Source organism: Uloborus diversus, chromosome 1, assembly GCF_026930045.1.
Source record: "Uloborus diversus isolate 005 chromosome 1, Udiv.v.3.1, whole genome shotgun sequence".
Classification (NCBI taxonomy): Eukaryota; Metazoa; Arthropoda; class Arachnida; order Araneae; family Uloboridae; genus Uloborus; species Uloborus diversus.
The window spans coordinates 14,169,036-14,191,941 of record NC_072731.1 but is presented as its reverse complement, the minus strand read 5'-3'; the positions used below and the strand labels follow the sequence as shown (position 1 = coordinate 14,191,941).

General features: G+C 32.1%; 1 protein-coding gene across 3 annotated transcripts in view; it reads right to left on the bottom strand.

The window, feature by feature from the left end:
- Positions 1 to 20,450, bottom strand: part of LOC129234436 (UBX domain-containing protein 4-like) — a 56,395-nt gene extending 35,945 nt beyond the window's left edge. For 2 of the 3 annotated variants that reach the window (XM_054868436.1, XM_054868438.1), the window contains exons 1-3: positions 20,374 to 20,450; positions 18,451 to 18,538; positions 6,885 to 6,990 (exon numbers count right to left, since the gene is read on the bottom strand). In XM_054868436.1, coding sequence (XP_054724411.1) covers positions 6,885 to 6,990; positions 18,451 to 18,532 — 188 coding nt within the window. In that variant the 5' untranslated portion in view covers positions 18,533 to 18,538; positions 20,374 to 20,450. Of the gene's footprint in view, positions 1 to 6,884; positions 6,991 to 18,450; positions 18,539 to 20,014; positions 20,158 to 20,373 lie in introns of those variants that run through there. The other variant, XM_054868437.1, reaches the window with a different exon arrangement.
- Positions 20,451 to 22,906: the final 2,456 nt, after the last annotated feature.

Sequence of the window (22,906 nt, the reverse complement as noted above, 5' to 3'; positions counted from 1 at the left end):
TTGTTTGCATTTGTGACTACTATGAAAGGAAATGTACATTTGGTAGACACACTTGACACTTCTGGAACCCCCCATACTGGTAATAGCTTAGAGAGTTTTGCAGTTACTGCCATAAAAAATGCACAGGACAAATTCAACTGCCGTATTCGCAGTTTTGTAAGTGACAACGCTGCTAATGTGGTAAGCATGAGGCAAACATTAGCAGCGGAATCAGATGACTCCATAGATGTAGTGTGCTATGGTTGCTCAGCGCATATTTTGAATTTACTAGCAAAGGATTTAAATCTTCCTTGTGTCACGGAACATGTAATGAAAATAATCAAACATTTCCGTAATAACCACTTTGCAAGAGCAAAATTTAATGAAAGCAAAGGAGGAAAAGGGGTTGGGCTACAGTTGCCCTCAGAAGTACGTTGGAACTCTATGTGTGATCCTTTAGAGTTACATTAAGAACTGGCCTATTTTGATGCAAATTATTGAAGAAAACAGAGATGCTTTCGATGAAGACATAAAATCCAAGCTCATAAATATAGGAATCAAAAGAAATGCAGAGGAATTATTGCTTCGACTTAAACCTATTTCAGTTGCATTAGATCGAATGCAGAGTGATAGCTGCAGTATTGCAGATGCAGTAAATATCTGGAAAAATTTAGAAACAGATCTGAAAGAAAACAAAGTATTTAACTCTAAGAAATCAGATGTATATAGATCTTTCAAAAAAAGATATGACCTAGCATTAACACTGGCACATTTCTTGGCATATTTGTTAACCCCATCATTCCAGCAAGAAAAACTTTACAATGACGCATCTTTAATGGCTATTCTTTTGAAATTTATTGTTCGTGCAGAGCCATTTAATGGACCATTATTTGAAGATGATGTTCTAAAAAATATCAGTGCGTTAGATTGGTGGAAGTCTTTATCAGCTGTAAAAAATGATTGTATTTCTACAAAAGAACTGTTAGTGATTGAACAGCTCATCACTGCAAAGGCTACATCTGCAGGGGTGGAATGTTTTCCACCTTCGGCTTTGTGCACAGCAAGTTAAGAAACCAGCTGGGGGTGGAGAAAGCTTCCAAACTAGCATTCATGTTCAGATCTTTAAACAGGTAAATAATGCGTCAAAAAAAAAATCTATATCAACTGGGAATTTACCAGATCCATCTGCAAAAAGTTGCTGAATATATTTCTTTTTCAATTTCACTTGGGTTGAAAAAATCATTTAATTTCAAAAACTTTTACTTATAAATTTTTCATGTACATTGTGTAATACTACTTAATTTCTTTACTATCTCTATTTTTTTTCTATATGTTTCAATTATGTTTTTGATATTAAAAGCCACTCTGCCAATTAAAAGTGAAATGAACAAAATGTATTTGCATTTAATTTAGTTTACATCACAGTGTTTTGGTGAAGCGTTACTTGAAAGGTATTTTTATATTTAAAAAGAAAAGGAAGGTAAGTTGTTCATAAATGTATATCAATTAAAATCAGAACTTTCTAACTTTTATTTTCAAAAAAATCTGATTTAAATAAAAAAAATCCGATTTTTTTGAAAAAAATCGTGATTTTTTTTTACACCCTGCATGAAGTCATAGCAATGTGACGAGTCACAGATGTGAGAGCAAATGAATTTTTGTACCCATAGTCGCTTATATGAGTCATGTTTGCTTACGACAATTTTACAACTGATTGTTAAATACTCGCCTTTGTCATCAAAATAGTCGCCTTTGCCGTCAAAATAGCAGCTTTAGTCCCCATTTGAGGTGCTGTATCCCCCCCCCCTATCTCCTGTATTGCAATGGCGTAGCTACAGTTTCTGTCGTCTGTCTTCCTCTATTTGCCACCTTTTCATTGAGACATATCTAATACATTAAAGCATTGAAAATTGTTGCTTGAAATAAAAACCTCCTTTAAAGTAGCAAAGGGAAACTAATTTAATCCGTATTCTTCCTACAAAAATAAAGGGGGCGGGTCAGGCGCCTACCTCGGAGAAATATTCTGAATTTACATCAAAAGTTGCAGTTAAAAGTAACTTTTGTGGGAATGGGGTTCTCTACCGAATCTTTATCAATCCTGAAGTCAATTTAAGCCTTTGAGGACGATTGAGAGTCAGTTTTTATTCCGTAACAAAGTTCCAATAATTTGTTTTCTCTGCATTAATTCAGCACTGGCAAAGTAACAATACTTTTACAGAAATATATTGTACATATTTATGTACAGAAACAAACGTTATATTTCAGAAATATATTTAATATTACATGTTTGAATATTTTCCGAAATTTAAGTTTTAAAAATACAACTTAAGTGTTGAATTACAATTTAAGGACATTAAGTGAATGAGGAAGGTTCAAGGGCTCACTACGGAAATATTTCAACTTTGAACACTGAAATTACCGTTCAGTCATACCAAAACCTTACATTTCAAAGGGGTTTTTTTTCTTTGCCTCCAGTATTAGATATAAAGTATGATTCCCTTATTTGATTTTTTTTCACACCAAAAGTGCTGAGTCACCGCCCCGAAAAGCATGCTGCCTCGGGCGGATCACCCTCTCCGCCCCTCCCTAACTTCGCCACTGCTATAGTGCTGCACCCCCAGAATTCACAGCCTAAATCAGCCTATGAATACAATTAAAGTTAATATGTTGTAACCTACTATTAAAATTACAAAATAAACTCATTAAAAGAAAAATAATTAATTGAAAACAAGTTAAAAGTTGCAATTAAAACCATCTACATTTTGTATATTTTATAAAAATAATCAAACAGAAGTTTAGTACATATGCCAACATTCAAGATGTAAGAGTGCACAGTGTAGGGGAGAATGAAAGGAAAAAAAATGGATCAAAGTTTTGCATTTTTGGGTAGCATTTAAAATCCGACGAAAAAAGTATAGGAGTTAGTGAGAAAATACAGGAAATATAGGAGAATATCTGACAAATTATGAAAATATAGGAAATATAGGAGGACTATGAGCCCTGCGGGGTTCATACTCATTTTTAAAAGTAAAAATTAAGGCCTCTCAAAAAATTTTAAGGACTCATCGGGAAAATGATTAGATAACTTTAGGTATACCATTTAAAAGTTTTCCGGGGGGTGGGGAGCAAAATACATGATACATATTATATATACACATGCACAAATGCATCATTGTTTCCAAAAAGCAGGGAAAGGCACAAATGTCCCATTATCAGTGAATAAAATTTTAAAATTTCACACATCACAGGGATGAGAGTGATCAAAGAGCAAAAAGGAGGAAATCCTCCCCCCCCCCCCAAAAAAAAAGAACTCTTAAAATCAAGCAGAAAAGGGATGAGATCAAAATAGCCCTTTGAGTCCATGACATTCCAAAATTCAACACAAAATGGCGAATTAACCAGTTTCAAAGAACAAAGAGAATTAACGAAGGTTTTTCCCTACTAATTATGCTTGAAATGATTGGGTAGTAATTAATACAATACATGTCACATATTGTTCTTAAAACAGAATTTATTTTTCAAATTTCAGTCATAAAAAAGATTAGGAAAATGGGGATAGCTGTAGAAAATTAGATGTATATTAAAGCATTATTTTTTAGCATATATACAAATACAAATGTGACGACCAGCAACAGGCTCTGGGCCCAGCTAGGCTGGTCCTAGTCAATTAATTAGTCCCCAATGAAGATCAATGGCACTCTTAAAGCTATCCACTCCCTTGCTCATTACCGCCTCTTCCGGTAAGCTATTCCAAGTGCCCACGACCTTGCTAAAGTAGTAGTTTTTCCTGATTTCCAAGTTAGCCTGAGATTTAAATAGCTTAAAACAATGACCCCTTGTCCTGCTTTCACCGCAAAAATTTAATCCATTTACATCTTTCATTTTGATAAATTTAAATAACTGAATCATGTCCCCTCTGACTCTCCTTTGCTCCAGGCTGTACATGTTAAGCTTATTAAGTCTGGTATCATAATCTAAATCTGAGAGTCCCCTTACTAGTGAGGCAAATTTAAGGAAAATAAATAAAATCTCTTTTTTTTTTTCAAGATATTTAAACTAGTGTTTTGTTATTATTGCTTTTGATCAGTTATTGTTACTTAAATCCCATTTTGAAAAAAATTGCTATATTGTACTATTTCTATTAAGTTTGTTCATTTCTATATAAATTTTAAAAGAGAGGAAGCAACTTCTAACAGGGCTACCCGAATGGTGGGGGGGGGGGGGGCAATCATCCCAGGCGCCACAAAATGAGGGGGCACCGCAAGGCGCCCCTCGTTTCAACGGAATACGAAGCAATTACACGCTCATCGAAAGAAATGCTCCAATCGTATAAAATTAGGGGCGCCTTGCGGCGCCCCCTCATTTCTTGTATCATAGATACACAGTCATAGGCACATAAAATAGAGAATCATTGAATGATTCTCTATTTTTTCCTAGGACACGAAATTATTCCTCTATTTAAGTCTCCAAAACATTCGTTTTATTTGTATCACTGAAGCTGATACAATTTCTGAAAATATTAGAATCAAACAAAAGGCACTTCTCCGTTGTCTAGTTCTCACCAAATTTGCTTGAATTCTGTCCCTGCGTGCAGGGACGTAACCAGAAAAAAGATTTAAGGGGCACATTGAAAAAACAAAAAACAGCAAAATTTTTTTTTTTTTTATCCGATAGGAAAAAGGTCAAAAGGTGTCCAGTCAACATTTTGAAACTTTTAAATTTAAAAGCATAATTTTAGCTTTAAAAACGTGATTATAGGCCATGTTTATTGACGTTAGGGTAAGGGAAGGAGCTCAGAGACTGTTTCTGATCGATTATTTTTTAAAAATAGATTGAAATCAATTCCTTCTCCCCTGCACGTTTCTGAAATTGAATTTTCAAAAACGAAACTTTAGACAAACTTTGAAGATTTTATGGATAGGTGGGTCTGGAGCATTTTCCCAGGAAAATTATTTTAAAATATGGTACAAATAATTTAAGCAATTTTTTACATTCAGGGGCTGTTCCGCTTAAATTTTTTGTAAGTGTCGTTTAAAAAAACCCATTGCATGTGATATTAAAGAAAAGCGGCATGGGAACCCTTGTACGAATATTTTCTTATACTCAAGTCTTAAAACGCAATTTGTAAAGCCATATTTTGTAGTATTAGGGACAGTGATTTTTCGAAATTAGAGCTTCAAAAACGAAATTCTGCGCGATTTGCGATGTTGTTGAGTATTTGTAGGCTTCTCCCTAAAACTTACAAATATTTGATGCAAAAGAAGAACATCTTTGTTTTTAACATATATGAAAGCTGATATTAAGTTGGTACAAGTAAAACCAATAAAATCTTGAAAAGATTCACTGGATGAGTGCAGATCGAAATTAAATTTTGGATGTAATTGACTTTGATAAATACATTTTCCATTTATAATCAGCAGATTATTTATTCTTGTTCTTAGCTTGATCAATATGAATAACCAGTTCAGTTTTAATTGTTTGTTTTTTGTCTAGTGGAATAACATTTTACTAGATAAATATTTGGATTTTTAATATTTCCATTTTTCAAAAAGTTTTTGGGGCATTAATGTTTTACATATATTAGAAACAGATTCATTGCTTATGTGTTAGTTTGTATTATGCATAGCACTCTGATTTTTCTGTTCATTAATATGTAAAAAATTCAAATATGATATGTTCATGCATCTTATGCAGATGTTATAACTGACTTAATTTTTTTATTGTGCGTAAAGGGGGCAGGGGGTGCCAGGAAACTTTCGCCCCGGGCGCTGTCAGTTCTTCTGACAGTCCTGATTTCCAACACTTTTTTTTGGGGGGGGGGAAGGGGGGAGAATATTTCTTTTACAAAAAACATTTGAAAAAAATGAATATATATATAATTAATTATCCTTTCTCCTTGCATTGGAACTCATAATTTGGTTTTAAAAAAATCATAATTCCTTTTTCAGGATTTTAAAAAGAAAAACTGAAATTGCTTTATTTAATCTTGAAATTCCAAAAAAATTTTACCAGTCGTTAATCCTAACCTAAATTATTAGAGATTCACCATAAATATTTTGAAAGCTTTATTAAATACATAAAAACAGTAATCATGCCAAGTTTCGATACAATCAGAGACTGGGAGTTGGACCACATTTTTTGATAGTTTTTTGCATTTTTTTAAAAATAAATTTAAGAAATAAAAATATTATTGAAATAATGAAAAAAATAAACAGATATAAAGTAGTATATGGTAAAAAAACCTTCCAACATTTAAAAAGATTGAAATATTTGCAGGATGCAAAAAGATTGCAATCTCAAACAAGGCAAGCAATTTAGTATGTTCATAAAACCAATTTTCAGATTTCAGAAGGATATTATCAAACCAAATGAACTAAGAACACCCTTTCTCCTGCAAGGCTGGTTCATTTGGTGTTGCCTTCATTGGCGCTTGTCATATAAAAATGGGTTTGATACAGTACCACTTCTCGAAAAGGCCACATTTTTCTTCTGGCTAAAATTGTTTTATCACAGTTAGTTTTCATTATTCCTTTCCTTTTCATTGTAAGTGTTTTTAATTTTAATATCAACAGATTTCAGTTAATTTAATGCTGTTTTATGAGTGATAGCTTTATGTTAAGTTTATTAATGTGCGGGGAAAAAAAGCTCTCAGAAAGCTTTTGCTGGATGTCTTTTCATCTACCAGCTATCTTATTAATTGAAAAAAGGTTTCCTGTAACCTGATAAATGTAAAATATCCTCATTGTTATTTATGCATATTTAACATTATTATTGCTTTTAACTTTCAGTACAAAGCTTGCTTTCCACAATATCTAGAAAAAGTTTCATAATATCATGAAAAGTTTATATCTAAGCATATTATGTTACTGCATAAGTGTGGGGTAAAATGTTGAAGTCACACATACCTGTTAGCAACCAGTTTTAACGCAACAACTTTTTCAGAAGATAATTTCCGAGCTACAGCAGGATTGTCATAAGTAACAGTCATATTTTTTGACATATCATCTGAACCTATTTAAAGAGAAAATTGCAGCAAATAACTAAAAAGGGTTACACTAAAAAAATTGCTACTCAAGTCTGTGTACTTATTTGCAACTCTAAAACAAAGTCTCATCTTTTAAAAACCTACTTAAAGACCCCCCCCCCCCAAAAAAAAAAAAAACACTGAAAAAACAAAACCAGAAAAAAAGTGTTTTCATTTTTTAAGTGTTTTTTAGGTTTTGGATAAAGAAAAGTATTTTTTGCTGGCCAAGCAGTTTGCCCTTTTGACTGGTAGAAGAACTTAGAACTTTCATGCATTGTTATCACTAAATTTTGAAAGTGATGTTACGATTATGAATTATATAATTCTTTACAAAGTATTTCTACTAGAATACATATTAGGGTCTGTCCACGGTAATTGACGTTACAATTTGACTCTATTTTTAACTTACAAATTCAGCACTGTCTTGAAATGAAATTTTGTTTCTCCTGAAATTGATCTAAAATATCATGATATGGTACATCACTGCCCCCACACTTGTTTTCAGACTTGAGGAAATTTTTTTATGTGAAATTAAGGGGAATAAAAAAACCATGACTGATGTTACGCAGAAAAGACATTTAGAAAATTGACTTATATACAATTTGAAATCCTCTTCAAACTAATAACGCAAAATCTAAACAGATTATTTCCCCTTAAAGTAGAGATTTTAGACTTGATGAAAACACTTTGTTTTATTCGAAAAACTTAAAAACGAAAAATATAAAAATTGTTTAACCGCCGTGACTGATGATACAAAGATTTTGTGATTGATGTTACATTTACAATGAATTACTGCAAGTATAAATTATTTCTCCTTAAAAATGAAATTAGCACATGTTTTGTTTAAAATTGTATTTAAATTACAAGAAAAGTATATTTATAAAGTTTTAAAAGTTATATTTTTGATGTATTTCATAAAATAAAAAGTCCTCTTGCATTTATTACATCTAGTGCCCTAATTATTTTATTACTTTCTCATGCGAATAATAAATTTCATTTCACATTGACAGGCTATTTCCAATGTTTTTCTGCTTTAATCTTGACAGTTACTAAATACTCTTAGTTTTTAATTTCAATGCATCTAACTTCTCGTGATATAATTCTTAGTCATTTTCTTCAAGAACCCGTTCTCCAGTTGCAGTCAACAATTTTGGAACATGTTCTCTCTGCTGGAAGTGATTCCCTCCTTAACTGCAAAAAAAAAGTGTTGTTGCTAAACACCTGCTGCAGCTTATGAATTAAAAAAAGTATTACTCAAATATAACTCTTTATAACATGACTACAAGTCGGATGGCGATAGCTCTGAAATTTGCATGACGCTGTGACTTCCAGAAATAATTCTGTATCGATGATATAACACCTTTTTTCAAATGTATTACATTCAGAATTAGTTGAATCTGTTTGTCAAATTCCATGATGGAAAATTTTTTTATGGCTGCAGTTTTCCTTTGTGAAGATATAACAAAGAGCGCTTTTAATAATTGACAGATTTTACCAAGGTTTCATTATTTTAAAGAGGGATAAAGCAGCTAATGTGTAGTTCTCAAAAGGTGGGAGCAAACACAGACTTCAACTTTGAAGCTTCAACACCAAATAACTTTCATTTTAATTAACTCTAAAATTTTTGAGGTAAATTATAATGCTGTATAGAGACAAGAATTGACATAAATTATGGAAAAAAAGCTCTTTAAATGCCCTTAAAAAATATTTTATTTGCTAAATGGCACAATTTTGGACATACCAAAAGTTTAACTGAGCAAATGTACCATTAAAAAAATTTTTTTTTAATTATTTCCATACGTTTCAAAAAAAAAATTAAAGGCATGAATCTTACACTGAATAATTTTTTGTTAATATTTTACACAAATAACAAAAGTAAAGACAGATTATTTACTTTGTAAACGATTTTAGAAAAAAGTAAGTTTGAAATTTGATGCATGTCCAAAAGTTAGGATCTTTACAATGCTATCATTTGAGAACTAAGTATATGATGTTTTCGTTTTAAAGGTATTTATCGATCCTCAGAATCAGTTTTTAATTGTTTAAAAGTGTTTTCATAAGCTTTTATGCAGTATCTTAGAAGAAAAATAATTTTTCTTAAACATACATGTGAGATGTCCAAATGGCGTTACGATCTTGACGCCGATAATTCTGTCCGTTTATTTATAATTTTTTTATAATCCACTGTCTTCTAACATCAATAAAAAAGATTATTATGATGTTATCTTCTTTAATCCATTGGTATTTTGCATAATTAATACGTTACACATTGAACAATACATAAATTACAGTAGAAACATGGCTGGTTATGATCGAACGAAAGCCATTTTGCGCGAAAATCGCCAAGCAAACCTCCGTTGGCGACAACACAGTATACGATAAGCTAAAGGTTACCAGAGGGGGATTCCAGTTTGACAAATGTAGTTAATCGTCAGCTGCACCAGTTTTGGCGACATTATCACCTGCACTAGCAATTTTTTTTTCCCCGCCGCTTTTATTATTTTAGAATTTTTTTTTCTCTTCTTTCTTTTGGAAACATAATTTAACGATCTCCAAATCGAAATACGAATTTCTTTTTTCAATAATTTTTCTTTAGACATCGTTTTAATTCCTATGACATTAGAAAAAATATTCATTATTAAAACTGATGTCACTTTTTACATTCTTTCTTAAAGCATATTTTGTTTATTTTTCCTTTAAAAATATATATGTCATATTTATTTGTCTCTATTTTTATTCCTTATTTGTCCCAAAAAATCAAACTACAAATTTGTATAATTATTTCCATGAAGCTTTTTTCTACCTTTCATCAACTTCTTCAAAATCATTCCAAAACTTTATTATATGAGCCGCTCAGAAGCCAATGTGGTTAAGTCCAAAACACAAAAATTGAGAAAATTAATGTTTTTTGATACATTAGTTTTTAAAATTCTTGGTTAATTAGTTTAATTAGAAAAGTGTATAAAATCTTTTTTCGAGGTGTAAACTCCGCAAAAAATTAAGATATGTACAGGATGTGTAAATAAAAACGTAAGTATTTATTGAAATAATGACAGCATCTTAAAAATTCTAGGACTTATACCTTTTGGCAGCTGAAAAATATAAGAAATTTATGTAAAAATAATAAAATAGCATTTATTGTCATAAGTTTTATGTTTACTCATCACAACAAACACCATCTTCTTCCGAGCTATTTAAATGTAAATCTTGATCTCCATGTGTTGTCCTTAATATCCTGTAAAAGTCGTATTTAATTGGAGGTATATACTTTAATAAACATATGATGTCTTTTTTGTTTCTCTTGAAATTGTTCTGCCGTTAGGATATAATATAGGTTGAGTTATATTTTTTAAATTTACTGGCCTATCTATTTTTTTTTAATATCAATTACATGAAAAGTATCATCCTCGCAAAATCATGTTTGAACTTAAGGCTGCTTGGGTTTGACCTTTCCAATTTTATCCATCTCATATTAAGCCAATTGATTGTTAGTCCACTTGCTGACTTTTTTCTGTTGGTAACAGCTTCTTCCAATGGTTTTGTGGAAAGAAATTCTTGTTGATTCATTTCGACAACTCTGAAAGGGTTCTATTTTGTATCTTTTACTATTTTGTATTATAGTGTATGATACCAATCACTAGGTTATAAATGTACAGATTTTTTTTTGCATAAGCTTTTACAACTGCAAAATCAGTACCATTGGGCAAATAACTGTGCCCACTTAATAAAAATTTAAGCTGAATTGATTCAGCTTTTATATCTTCACTCTGAACCAATTTCAGTAAACTTAACAGTTTTTGTATTTCAATTCTGTCCTGAACATGAATCTGAATACGTATATTTTATAACTATAATTTTGTGAAAATCCTTTGCGTACACTTTAATGTGTTTAGTTAAACACTATGACACTTCTTGTGAATCCCGCAATGCTTGGGTTATAGGCCAAACATACATGTAGCCCTCGTTAGCTTTTAAATCATGGCAACCAAGATTGTATACATATAAGTTTCTCTTGTAATAAGCCACTGATGTGGATAGTTTCAGAAATGGTAATGCTTTTTCTAAATCAAAACTAAATACGTATATTTCATCTCAAGCTCTTAGTCGATCATTAGCCATACTATTACCGGCAATTTCTGCATTTCGCAAGTGTTCGTCATGTTCAACTTCAGCTGCATTTTTTTCTTCATCTATTGTAGATTGGTTTTTTATTACCAAATGATGAGATTTTGCACAAGTATCTTTTGAAAGTTGCTTAAAATGTAAGTTAAATTTTGGTCGAAAATATATGGTAATAAAACTTTTCCTTTACTTGTACAATTTGCTCTTCATTACATTGTTTGACATACAGGTTATACATTTTTGCAATAGAAAGATCTGAATTTAAGTATCTGCGTCTGGGATTATGACTTCTTGTACTATGAATTTCTTTTTTTTCAGTGTTGCCAACAAATATCGAAAGAAGAAGAATAATTTAATTTTTATTTCAAAGTTTATGTAAAAAAATATTGATAAAAGGTGGACTTATTCACAATGGCTTCTGAAATTATTATGCAATATATTCAGAAGCTATTAAAAAAAGGGCTGTCTAACCTAGAAAAAAGTAACCAACAAATAAATCCTTTAATAACTAAGAAGATTATTATTTATTTCATCAAAATTTCCAAAAATCAGAAAATATCAAAAAATGGACTTAACCGCATTGGCTTCTGAGCGGCTCATATGTAAAGAGCAGTATGTATAGCCATTCAAGTACTTCATTACTATCCTCTTTATCATTAAATTGCAAAATTCAAAAAGTAGTAAATAAAATTTTCATTGGAAAAGTTAAAAATCAGATTAACAGTTGTCAAAAATGGTGAAACTTACATTATGATGATGTCCAAAATCCGTTACCTACAGGACAACAATGTCCAAAATCTGTTACCTACAGACAGCTGATTTAATTTGGTAATTAACAATTTTTACAAATACCTGCTGTCTTTTCATGTTCATATATTGTGTTCTAGGTATGCATGCTGTAGAATAAAATCAAAATTGATGTCAAATTTGAAAATTTTTGAAATTGCTCAAAGTTAACTTTTTTGTTCCCACCTTTTGAGAACTGCCCTAATAATTTAAACCTGTGACTTCAATACTTTAAATTTGTTCTATTCTTGTTCTACTTCATCATCTAATTTCTCTTTTTAGTTCTTTTCTGAACTAACTTTGGTAATTATGCTATGTTTTAAAAATTATTTTATTTATTTTGTATTATCCGCTCTTTTTAGTTTCTACTTTGTTTTACCTTTTGTAATTTTCATGTTTTCCTTTATTTCTGAATTATCTCGCCTCTTTTTTTGCCTTTCTGCAGCAGATAATGGGATTTGTGCAATTTGTTTGAGGTTTATTACCGAAAAGAGAAACGTTACTGATTGTTAGTGTGACTGATGTTACATATTTTAAATAAGTTTTTAATAACTAAATTAAACTATTTCTAAATATTTAAGGGATTAATATTAAAGATATCATCATAAATGAAAAGAATATGACTTTTTTTAAACTTGGATTTGTTTTTGTTTAAGCAGTGCAAAGTTTTATACAATTTTGTGATTGATGTTACATTAGTATGAGGCCTAGTTAAAAAAAATTGTTAAAAGACAATTATAACAGTTTAAAGTTTCTTTGTTGGTCTAATCTTTTCCTATGTAAACTAAATTTCAATAAAAAATAAGATTGTAGACATAACAATTAATTTTCTAAGTGAAAAAAGGTATTAACTTTTTGAGCCGCTTATACAACGGCACATGGGCACTGAGTAGTGTTGTTCAAATTTGCCTATAAAACTTACAAAAAATGTGTTTATAACTTTTTTTGCATAGTTTTATAAAAATACAGTCTTTTTAACCTCATATGAAAGAAAAAGGTTACTGATACAATCAAGTTTTTTTTTTACTGTGATGTCTCTAGTTTCATGGAATTGCCAATTAATTAACATACTTTTTTTTTTTGTATACAGCTCTCAAGGCAGACGGAATTAATGGTAGCTTAAATTTTTACTTTTGAACAGTAATTTTACTGAATTACCAAGAGTTAAAATTACTTTATCAAAATATCTAAATATGAGCAAATGTTTCTCAGAAATTTAAATTTATTATTATAACTTCATTTAATCAAAATCAGTTTTGTGGTGTCTTAAATGCCGCAATTGGGAAAGATACCTATGACATGAGGACCTTTAATCGGCCCTCAAGTTCTTGTGTGTACCACCAACAACTTGCAGAAAAAAAAACTAATTTTACTAAATGAAGCCAAAGAAAAAAAGACTGCGCTAATGCATCACGTTTGCAGGAAATGGTCCGTCTCATACGCTCATGGGTGCAAGTTTGGTGATGTGTCCAAGACGGAAAATATTTTCAGACCCCCTCCCCCAAGCATGCGTGCTTAAGGAAAAAAAAAATTATGTATAAATGCTGTAGATTTTAACTATGCCAGTTTTAGAATTATGGTTTGATTTGTATTTTAAGATTTTGACTTTTCTGGGAAAGAAGAGGTTTAGTGACTCCCTTACATCATTTTTTTTTCAAACTGATAGTCCCAAAACCACAATATTGGGCGAATTTCAAAAATATTAGAGAAAGAGGGGGGAACGCTGTGGGCTCTCCACGAAATTGAAGCTTTAAAAACAAAATTGTACTCCATCTTTCGCAACATGTTATACGCTTTTTGAATGTATTAACGAAGGGATGAAGTTTAGGAACTCTCCTGCGGCAATATTTCGAAATTGAAGTTACAAAAACTCGATTTTAGACAATGTTGGATAATGTTTAGGGGTAAAAGCATTTGGCGCTAACCACCATTAGTTTTTTTACGATCGTAAACATTTTCATTGCAGCAGTAAAATCGCTTGGGACATAAGATTTTCACTTTAGCAACATAAATCAGTTCTGACCGTCTACCCATGTTAGCGCCATCAAACCAGAAAAGAAGAAAAGGAGGGGGAAGGGTATAGGCAACTAATGATATAATGAACTGGCACCATTCCCCCACACAGTCTTCATTTGAAAAAGAATTCTTTTATAAGATAGCAGGTGGTGAAATTAGCAATAAAAACAGCTTCAGTGAAGCAGATATATTTTTTAAACGAGGTACTTTCCAATATTAATTAATTAAAAAAAAGCAATAGGGGAACTGAATCCTAACCCCAGAGAGGGCCTCCGAATCAAATCCCTCTTAAGGCACTAAAATATATTTCAAATATATTTTCGGAAGAGAACTCCCAAACCTCTTCCTCTGAGTTCACCACAAATATCCTAAATTTGAGTTTTTAAGACTTCAGTTTCTAAATTTTTTTCTAGGAACAGTACCTATATACATGACTTATGACCGACTAAAAGTTTTAAAACTGTAATTTTTGAAACTTTTTGAAACAAGCTTCCTACTCCCTTCCCCCTTTAGTCCTCCAAAGATAGCCCAAACCAGAGCTCTTAAAATTTCAGAAACCAAAACATTCCGGGCTGGGCGACGGAATACCCCCCCCCCTTCCCCACTGCGTTTACTGAAAGCAGTGTAAGTTTGTGTTTAAGATTTATTTTTCTATTGAAAAAGCAACTCCCATCCCTACATAACCAAAGACAACCCAAAGTTTCAAGACTTCAATTTCGAAAATGTTTCGAGAAAGACCCCTGAAATCCTTACCTCTTAACTCACTCAAAAATAGTCAAAATAGCATAGCTTCAGCATGGAGAAATTTTCCATGCCCCCCCCCCCTTCCGCAAACTCCATTAAGTTATTTAAGTATAGACTCAACTTCCTTAAGTCATTTAAGAATAGCCTCAAATAGTTTTTAATACATAAGCTACAAAACATTTTCCGATTAGAACACCAAAACCATCTCTCATAAATTCACCAATGATTGCTTAAACTATTGTTTTTAGGACTCCAGTTTTCGATTTTTTTTAAACCTCCTCCTTCCCAATTTTACATCATTAAAACAGCCTAATCATTTTGACTTAACTTTTAAGTTTGCAGAGCAGAAATCCTGATCCACTCCTAGCTTTAAAAATGGTTTTCAATTCAGTTTATCGATATTTTATTCTAGAGCCCTTGAGTAACCCCCCTTTCCCCTCTTAGATTGTCGAAAATATAAACGTTTTAAGACCACAGTATCGTGGGTTAATTTGCGGACTTACCCTTACTTATTGCAAGAGCAGTTTTTTCGCAAACTAGTGCTGCCGTTATTTTCTTCGTTTCCCTTCGCGCTCTCCTCCCCCCCCTTCGCCCCATATTTCCATTATAGCGGGTGTTAGATTGAAAGACATTGGAATTTAGTGATTCCTCAAGTTTTAGAATATTTTACCAGAAACATGTCAAAAATGCAGAATCAGTTGCCCATTGGTATTTCAAACCAGCTTGAAAATTTCCCCCGATTCTTTCCAAAATTCACATTTTGACTAAAATCTTCAAAATCCCTGATAGTTTCCGTTTTACCTGGGATGGTGAACGCCCATTACTGTGACGTAAACATTTCATCCCGTCAGCAATTACTCTCAATCGGTGATTCAGATTCAACTTTAAGACATTTTAAGAGCGCACATAATTTTCATTTATGCATATAAAGTTTGCAAAAGAAAAAAAACGCAAATCAAGAAAAAACGAAAGGATGACAAAAAAAATGCAAGAGAAAAGACTAAATTTTCAAGTAAAAGACGATTAATTTGAAAAATCAGGGAGAATAGCGAGCAACTTCGCGGTTTGCAGTTGGAAATAACAGAGCAACCTAAAAAAAGTCAAACCGCGCGAGTCTAAAAGCCACTCCTCCAAAAGCACGCAAACAAAACAAGCCCATGGTAGAAACTCCAGAGAACGTCGATGTAAATTCGTGGTTATGGAACGGTCCAGTAATATTAAACCATATTTTTCAAACACTCCATTTTTCTTTTTAAGTAAAAACTGAAGTCATCGAATTTCTTTCCGTCTCGACCTCCGTCTCGGAAATTTTGTCCAAGACGGAAATCCGTCCTAAGACGGAAGGTCTTGCACCTATGCATACGCTTGATTCATTAAAGCGGCATGTTTGATTCAAATATTCAGCAATTTTTTAATATTAAAACTGGATTTTGCTTTGTTTTTGAGGATTTGATCCAGGATTAGTAGCTGATTCAATTACCCGGCACTCATTGTAACAGCATTAACGATTCCCGAAATTCTTGAAAAATCTACACACAAAAAAAGAACAACCTTGGAAAAAGCAGACAAAATCCTATAAAATGGCTTTGTTCATCGAGATAGTTACATTTTTTAGCGAGCTACAAGCTTTGAAACATCGGAAGTACTCGAAGTTGAGTTGGTATCAAAATCTGTACACAGCATTTTCAAAAACAATCTTTTGAGCTCCTACCATTCATTAGAATTACATGTAAGATTATATGAGACAAAATTAAAAGCTTTCAAAATCTTTACAGCTGTTAACTTATAGTTAACATGACTTACTATTACAATTACAAAGTTAACTCATTAAAAAGAAAAAATAATTGAAAACAAGTTAAAAGTTGCAAGCAAAATCATCTATATTTTGTATATTTCATAAAAGTAAAATTAATTAAACAGAAGTTTAGTACAAATGCCAACATCGACAAAGCAGAGGAGAAAGCAGAAAAAATGGATCAAAGGTTTTTGCATTTTTGGGTAGCATTTGACATCTGATGAAAAAAATATAGGAGTTAGTGAGAAAATATAGGAAATATAGGAGAATATCTGACAAATTGTGAAAATATAGGAAATATAGGAGATATAGGAGGACTATGAGCCCTGCATAAGTGTTTAATCATCAATTTTTTGTACTTTGATCTAAGATTAAAGAAATAATCTTGGTTAAAACATCATGCAAAACTTATTTGCAAAAACCATTAAAACAAGTAACCTTTTTTTTGCACCTAAATATTGCACCGTTAATAACATTCCTTTGAGTTATAAATGGAACTGAAATTAGTTGCCTTGGTAGTGCTTTGAATTTCCTTTCATAACTTTACCAACTGTTACATAAGGAAGTTTTTATATAACAGTTATTAACAATTTTTTAAAGTAAAAATTTTTTTAATGAACATTTGAAAAAATATCATCAAATAGTCATTAATTAAACCTTCTTAATATCTGTATTTATGCATTATGAATATTAAAGTAAATAAGAATTGATTAGATTACACCACTTTAGCTTCAGCACAGTCCTGGACAGTTTCGGACACTTTTAGACAGTTTTGGACGGTAAAATCCACCTGTCCTGTCCTAAACCAGTTTTGGACAGTCCAAAACCCAACTCTGCTTTTAGAATGTTTAGTTGGTAATGTTTGGGAGGAGAGGTTTGGGGGCCCTACTTCGGCAATTTTCGGGGGAACTTCAACTGATTTTTTTTTTGAAATTGAAGCTCTAAAAACAAAAGTTTAGATGATCTTTGGTGATGATGGACAGGGCCGGATTTAGGGGAGGGCAGGCGGGGCTACTGCCCCAGGGCCTCCACAACAAAGGGGGCCCCACAATAAAATTTTTACAAAATATCGTAACTTTCACGGGTCGAAAATATCAGATAGATACATATAATCAAAATATTCGGATACCTATATATCAAAGTATCGGATATTTTCGAAAATATGATGATCTTTTGGAACCCTGATTAAGGGCATCCACTCCTTCGTTGCCCCGGGGCCTCCACACTTCCAAATCCGGCCCTGTTATTGCACGAGGGGGGGGGGGGGATATCTTAAATTTTTCCGAGCTGAAGTGCAAAAATGGAAATTTTTGATAGCTTTTTTATAGCATGCAAGACTTTGAACATTTCATGGGAGGGGGGGGGGGAGTGAAAGTATGAATGAAGACCAAAAAATTTTCACTGATCTAAGAAAATTATTCAAAGATAAATTTAGAGTATGCAACAATTTACTGCTGCACAACTCTTAAACTTTAAAATATGATTATACTGTATGTAAAAGACAAGAAAAATTCCTCCTGTAAAATTAATGCTGAGTAGTATTTAGCTATGACTTTATTGTTTACACAAATAACTTTACAAGGAAAACAAAACTTATCATACTTTTATGAGGGCCAGATCTAGCGTGAGCAAGCTGATGCCTTTGTCCTGGGCCAAAATTTCTGAGCGGCAGCACATCTAGCAGGGGTGCCCTCCCCTAAGGGTAAGGCCGCACCCCTCTAAAAATTTCACTGGCGTAGTCTGCGCCATGACCCCCCTGCATATAGCCTATTCTGATTTTCTTTTTTTTGAAAGCTCCTTTGAAAATTTGAAGAAATGTGGATAGGGGGGAAATTTGCAAGACATGCTCCAGTTCAGAAAAATCTGGTACCAGCTTTTATAAGGATAACAATTAATAATCTCTTTCTCTAACTTAATTTTTCTTAGACTATGTTTAAAAAATCTATAGTTGTGTTTAAAAAAATCCTCAAAAAAAGCAGTATACCTTCTATATAAACTAGGAACAATTTCTTAGTTCTCTTTGCCAGAGCCACAGCTTCTGAAATAGAGCCACCAAACCATTCCATTTTTATCTAGAAAATACAGAAAAAAGAACATTTTAAAGATATTACATGTAAGATTTTAACAGCAGTTTAAAAAAAAAAAATCAGAATTTTTTTGAACTCTTAGGCTTATTTCTACAGCTCAAATAGCATCTTAAGGAAATTAGGAAGAGCCATTAAGAATGCAATATCAAAAATTGGCATTGCTAAAGATACAGTAGAAGACCGTTCTAATGCACACCTTGGGACAAGAGCTTTTACGTTACACAGGTTTTGGCATTATATAGGTCATTTCACAAATTTTTAAACTAATATTCAGAATATATATATATTAGCATTTCAAAATTAGTTCTATCTGCAATGAGTATTAAAATACTAATTATACAACTAATCATTCACAAATGAATATGCTTTACAATAAAAAGAAAGTGAATTATCCTGCACTTCTGCCATCTTCATAGTTTGCATAACAGCTGCATTTTTAAGAGTTATCTGATATTTTCTCTTGTGAATATTAATTTTCATTAAAATGCTTTGAAGTAACTTGGAAAGATGGAAAAACGTTTCACAATTCCTAACAATTTTTATGTTAGCAAGGCAAAACAAAGGATTTTTTTTTAACTTAAAAACCTATTGTTTACTTCTGAAAAGTTGTGCAGTTTATAGAGAATTGCGTTATATAGGTAGGCATTAAAAAGGTATTCTACTGTATCTTTATCCTTAAGCACAACCCATTTCAAACGATGAAGAAATTACACTATTATGTGCACATTAGTAGCTTTAAAAGTAAAATAAGCAATTCAGAACATCTTTGAAGGTATGCATGAAATATTTGTTGAAATAAGTTTTTTCAACATACAAAACAATTCCTCATCTTTCCATTAAACATCAGAGAACAACAAAAAATGCAAAATCTTAAGATATTAATTTATGAATTTAGTATTGATTAATACAGTTATAATATTAATTTTGTTTTTGAAGTATATATGTTTTCAATATGCATTAAATTCTGAAAGATTTAATGCATATTGAAAAGATTTTTAAGACAGTGTTTTGTTTTAGGATGGGCTAGGTTTGGCAAACCCTGACCATTTGCTACATGAGTAAACAAATTTAAATTTAAAAGATGAAAAATTAGCAGGAAATTTGAATTTGATATTACAGAATCAAAGATTAACATAATGATTTTGAAACTAAAGGGTTATAAAATTGAATAAATAACACTGAAAACTTTCCCCCTTAATTTGATTTGTTTAACAGTGGATAAATCTTGACTTGATTTTTTAGATACAAAGCTCTGTCGAGAAATATTAACTCGGGTCCGTTTATTGGAAGCAATGATTGTAAACTGTAAATTCGTGAGCCATCAGTTAAACATTAGAAACAATAAAGACGAAAACAGAAATAATAGTAATGTATAAAAAAAGAGAGAAATAACAATCTATTCTTTTGAATCATATTCAAAAGTTACACAACTAAGTTATTAAACAAACTAAGACAACTTGCAGCCAATTTAGTGAATGACTCGTTTCCGTGATCCCAATTTTTAGAAGAAAATTGAACGCATGTAAAAGTTAAAGCGAAACGAGCTTCAATCGTGTCAGCAAGAGCACATATATTTTTTTTTAGCAATGAAAACCCAAAAGCTTCTCAAAAATGATTACGGAATGCAAACAAAAGGGCTTTAATAAAACCATAATGTGTGGCTTATATAAAAAATAATAATAATAATCTGCTTTTACACTCGGTACATCTGAAAATGAAAACGAAACATTCGATTGATGAGTTGTAAGTTATCGATTGTTTAAAAATTTGTTATGAAAATATCTAGGAAATTAAAAACAGTTAATTAGTAAAGAAATTACCTGTCTTTTCTCCTGTTTGCACTTGTTTTACTTCAATCAACAGCAGGTCTCGTTCTCGTAGTAGGCTACGCTTTAATTATAGTGCCTAGAAAGAGTAGTGTGCCGATCGGCGGGGAAAAAGTGAGGTCAGATCTGAGGAAAATCCAGGTGGCGCTACACTCGAGTAGTACGTTATGCTCCTCAATCAGACTCGTTTTAAATCAGCGATTGCATGCTGATTTCGCAGTTTAAAAGCCCCGTTTTTCGGATTAAACTTATTTTTGCGCATAAGACAAATTCTGTAATAAGTGCTAATTGTTACATGGGTGTTCGTTTATTTTTTGAAGCATATAAAATTACCTCATTACCTTATTATAAAACTACCTTACTTCAATGAAAATAGTAGACTATAAGGGCCCATTCATTAAATACGTAAGGGTCCCGAGGGGGAGGGGGGTTGGAAAAGCCTCTACGTACCCTTACTTGGGGGGAGGGTCAAACTCATTCTTACATAATATTTTCCAAGTCGATATTTCACATTAGAAATTGCGCGGTCAAGTGATTTGGCAGAGATTATATTCCATTTGCGTCTGGAAGGTAAGAAACGTGTTGGGATAAGATGTTTTTTTATTTGTTTTACAAAGAATTTATAGTGTAAAATATAATAAAGGAGTCGCATTGCGTACGGCATGTTTTATTTGTAATTAATATTACATCAAAAAAAAAAAAAAAAAAAAGTCGAAAAAACATTCAGTTTAGATTCTTTTTAGTAACTACTTCTTTACGTAAAAGGTTTAATTTAATAATGTGAATTTAATAACGATTCCAGTGATGTAACGATTCAAGATTTGTTATTTTATCATTTTGAAAAACAAAATGGAATCTTACATAAAAATGGGGGGTGGGGGGGGGTGAAAATTCTTACGTACCCTTACATGGGGGGAGGGGGGTCAAAAATTGTCAAAATAATCCTTACGTAATTAATGAATGGCCCTTAAGTATTCAATAACAGCGCGTCTCTTATTTCTCTACTAATAATAAAAATGAGTCTCTCTGTCTGGATTTCTGTCCGGAATTCTGTCTGGATCCCTGTGATGCGCACAGCGCCTATACCGTTCGGCCGATTTTCATGAAATTTAGTACAAAGTTAGTTTGTAGCATGAAGGTGTGCACCTCGAAGCGATTTATCGAAAATTCGATTTTGTTCTTTTTTTATTTTTAAATTTTAAAAACAGTTTCCGAAGTTAACTGTAAAGGTTTCGAAAGTTTCGCCTTATTCTTAATTTCCTTAACTTTTAATTTGTTTGATAAATCTATTAATTTTTTTCTTCAGACGGTAAGTTACTTGATGCATGTTTTTAATTTTTCCGCAACCATACTTCTTTATAAATTTGCTAAATTTCTTTTGTTTTTCAGAGCTCTCTGTGTCAACAAATATTTACGTTTCTTTTTACAAAAATTACAACTTAATTTTTCACTCAATACAAAACCTTGACATTTACAGTGTCTTAAAGATGAACCATCAGCAAAATATTCAGTTCGTTTCATTACAGGCAACACAAATTTGAATTCCTCTGATGTACCCATCCCATTGCACACGATTCTAGCATCAACGTCAATAAAAAGTTTTCTGACATCCGACACTGATTTAAGAACAGGATAATCTACTTTTACACCTTTGACTAAAATAGTAGCATTGATTTGTAAATTTTCTTCTACTTCAATAATGATCTTTTTATCGTCAATATTATTTTCCACATAATTTTCATTATATACAAAAACTACAATATTTGGAGATTTTTTAAATTTCATACAAACCCAATATTCGTTAGGCAAATTAATATGAACAATTTCATCTATAATAGATTTATACGTGGTTATTTCAGTTTCATCTGCGGAAAGATCAAGTTTAATTTTTTTTCAAACAGGGAACATTTTTCTTAACTGCATAATTCCTGATGGACCTTTGCTTTGGTATTTTTTTAGTAAAGTATGTTAGCAGATTTGGGAAAATTGTCGGAATTGCCTCATCTTTCAAAAAGGTCTTCCTCGAGGAATTAAAACTTCCTCACCATTGCAGAGCACAATGGGTGCGTTCAGAGTAACGGCACGAGGCGACCAAGTGTCCCAGCCATGACGTCATAAAAATCGTAAGGGGCAGAGCCCGAGCAGTTGTGCTCTGGACAGCGCTTGGGCCACTTGGGTGAAAACAACATGGCGGACAACGAAGGGAAATTATGTTATGTTGATAGCGCTGTAATTACTAGAAGATAATTGCGATTCTGAAGAAAGCTTATCGACTGAGGATGAAATTGTAATTATACATGCATCAAGCAGAAGAACTGACGTCCCCAGAGTTCAGGGCTACTGCGAGAAAATTTCCTGAAATGCTGAATACAGACTTCAGATGTCACTTTCGAATCAGTCGCGAAAGTATTAAAATAGTTGGGAAGAATGGTACAATGAACTTACTGGTGGATTAGAAAATATGTAACACTGATCATGTCACATTTCATCACAGTGATTGATGGTTTTGCATTAATTTGGACTTCGT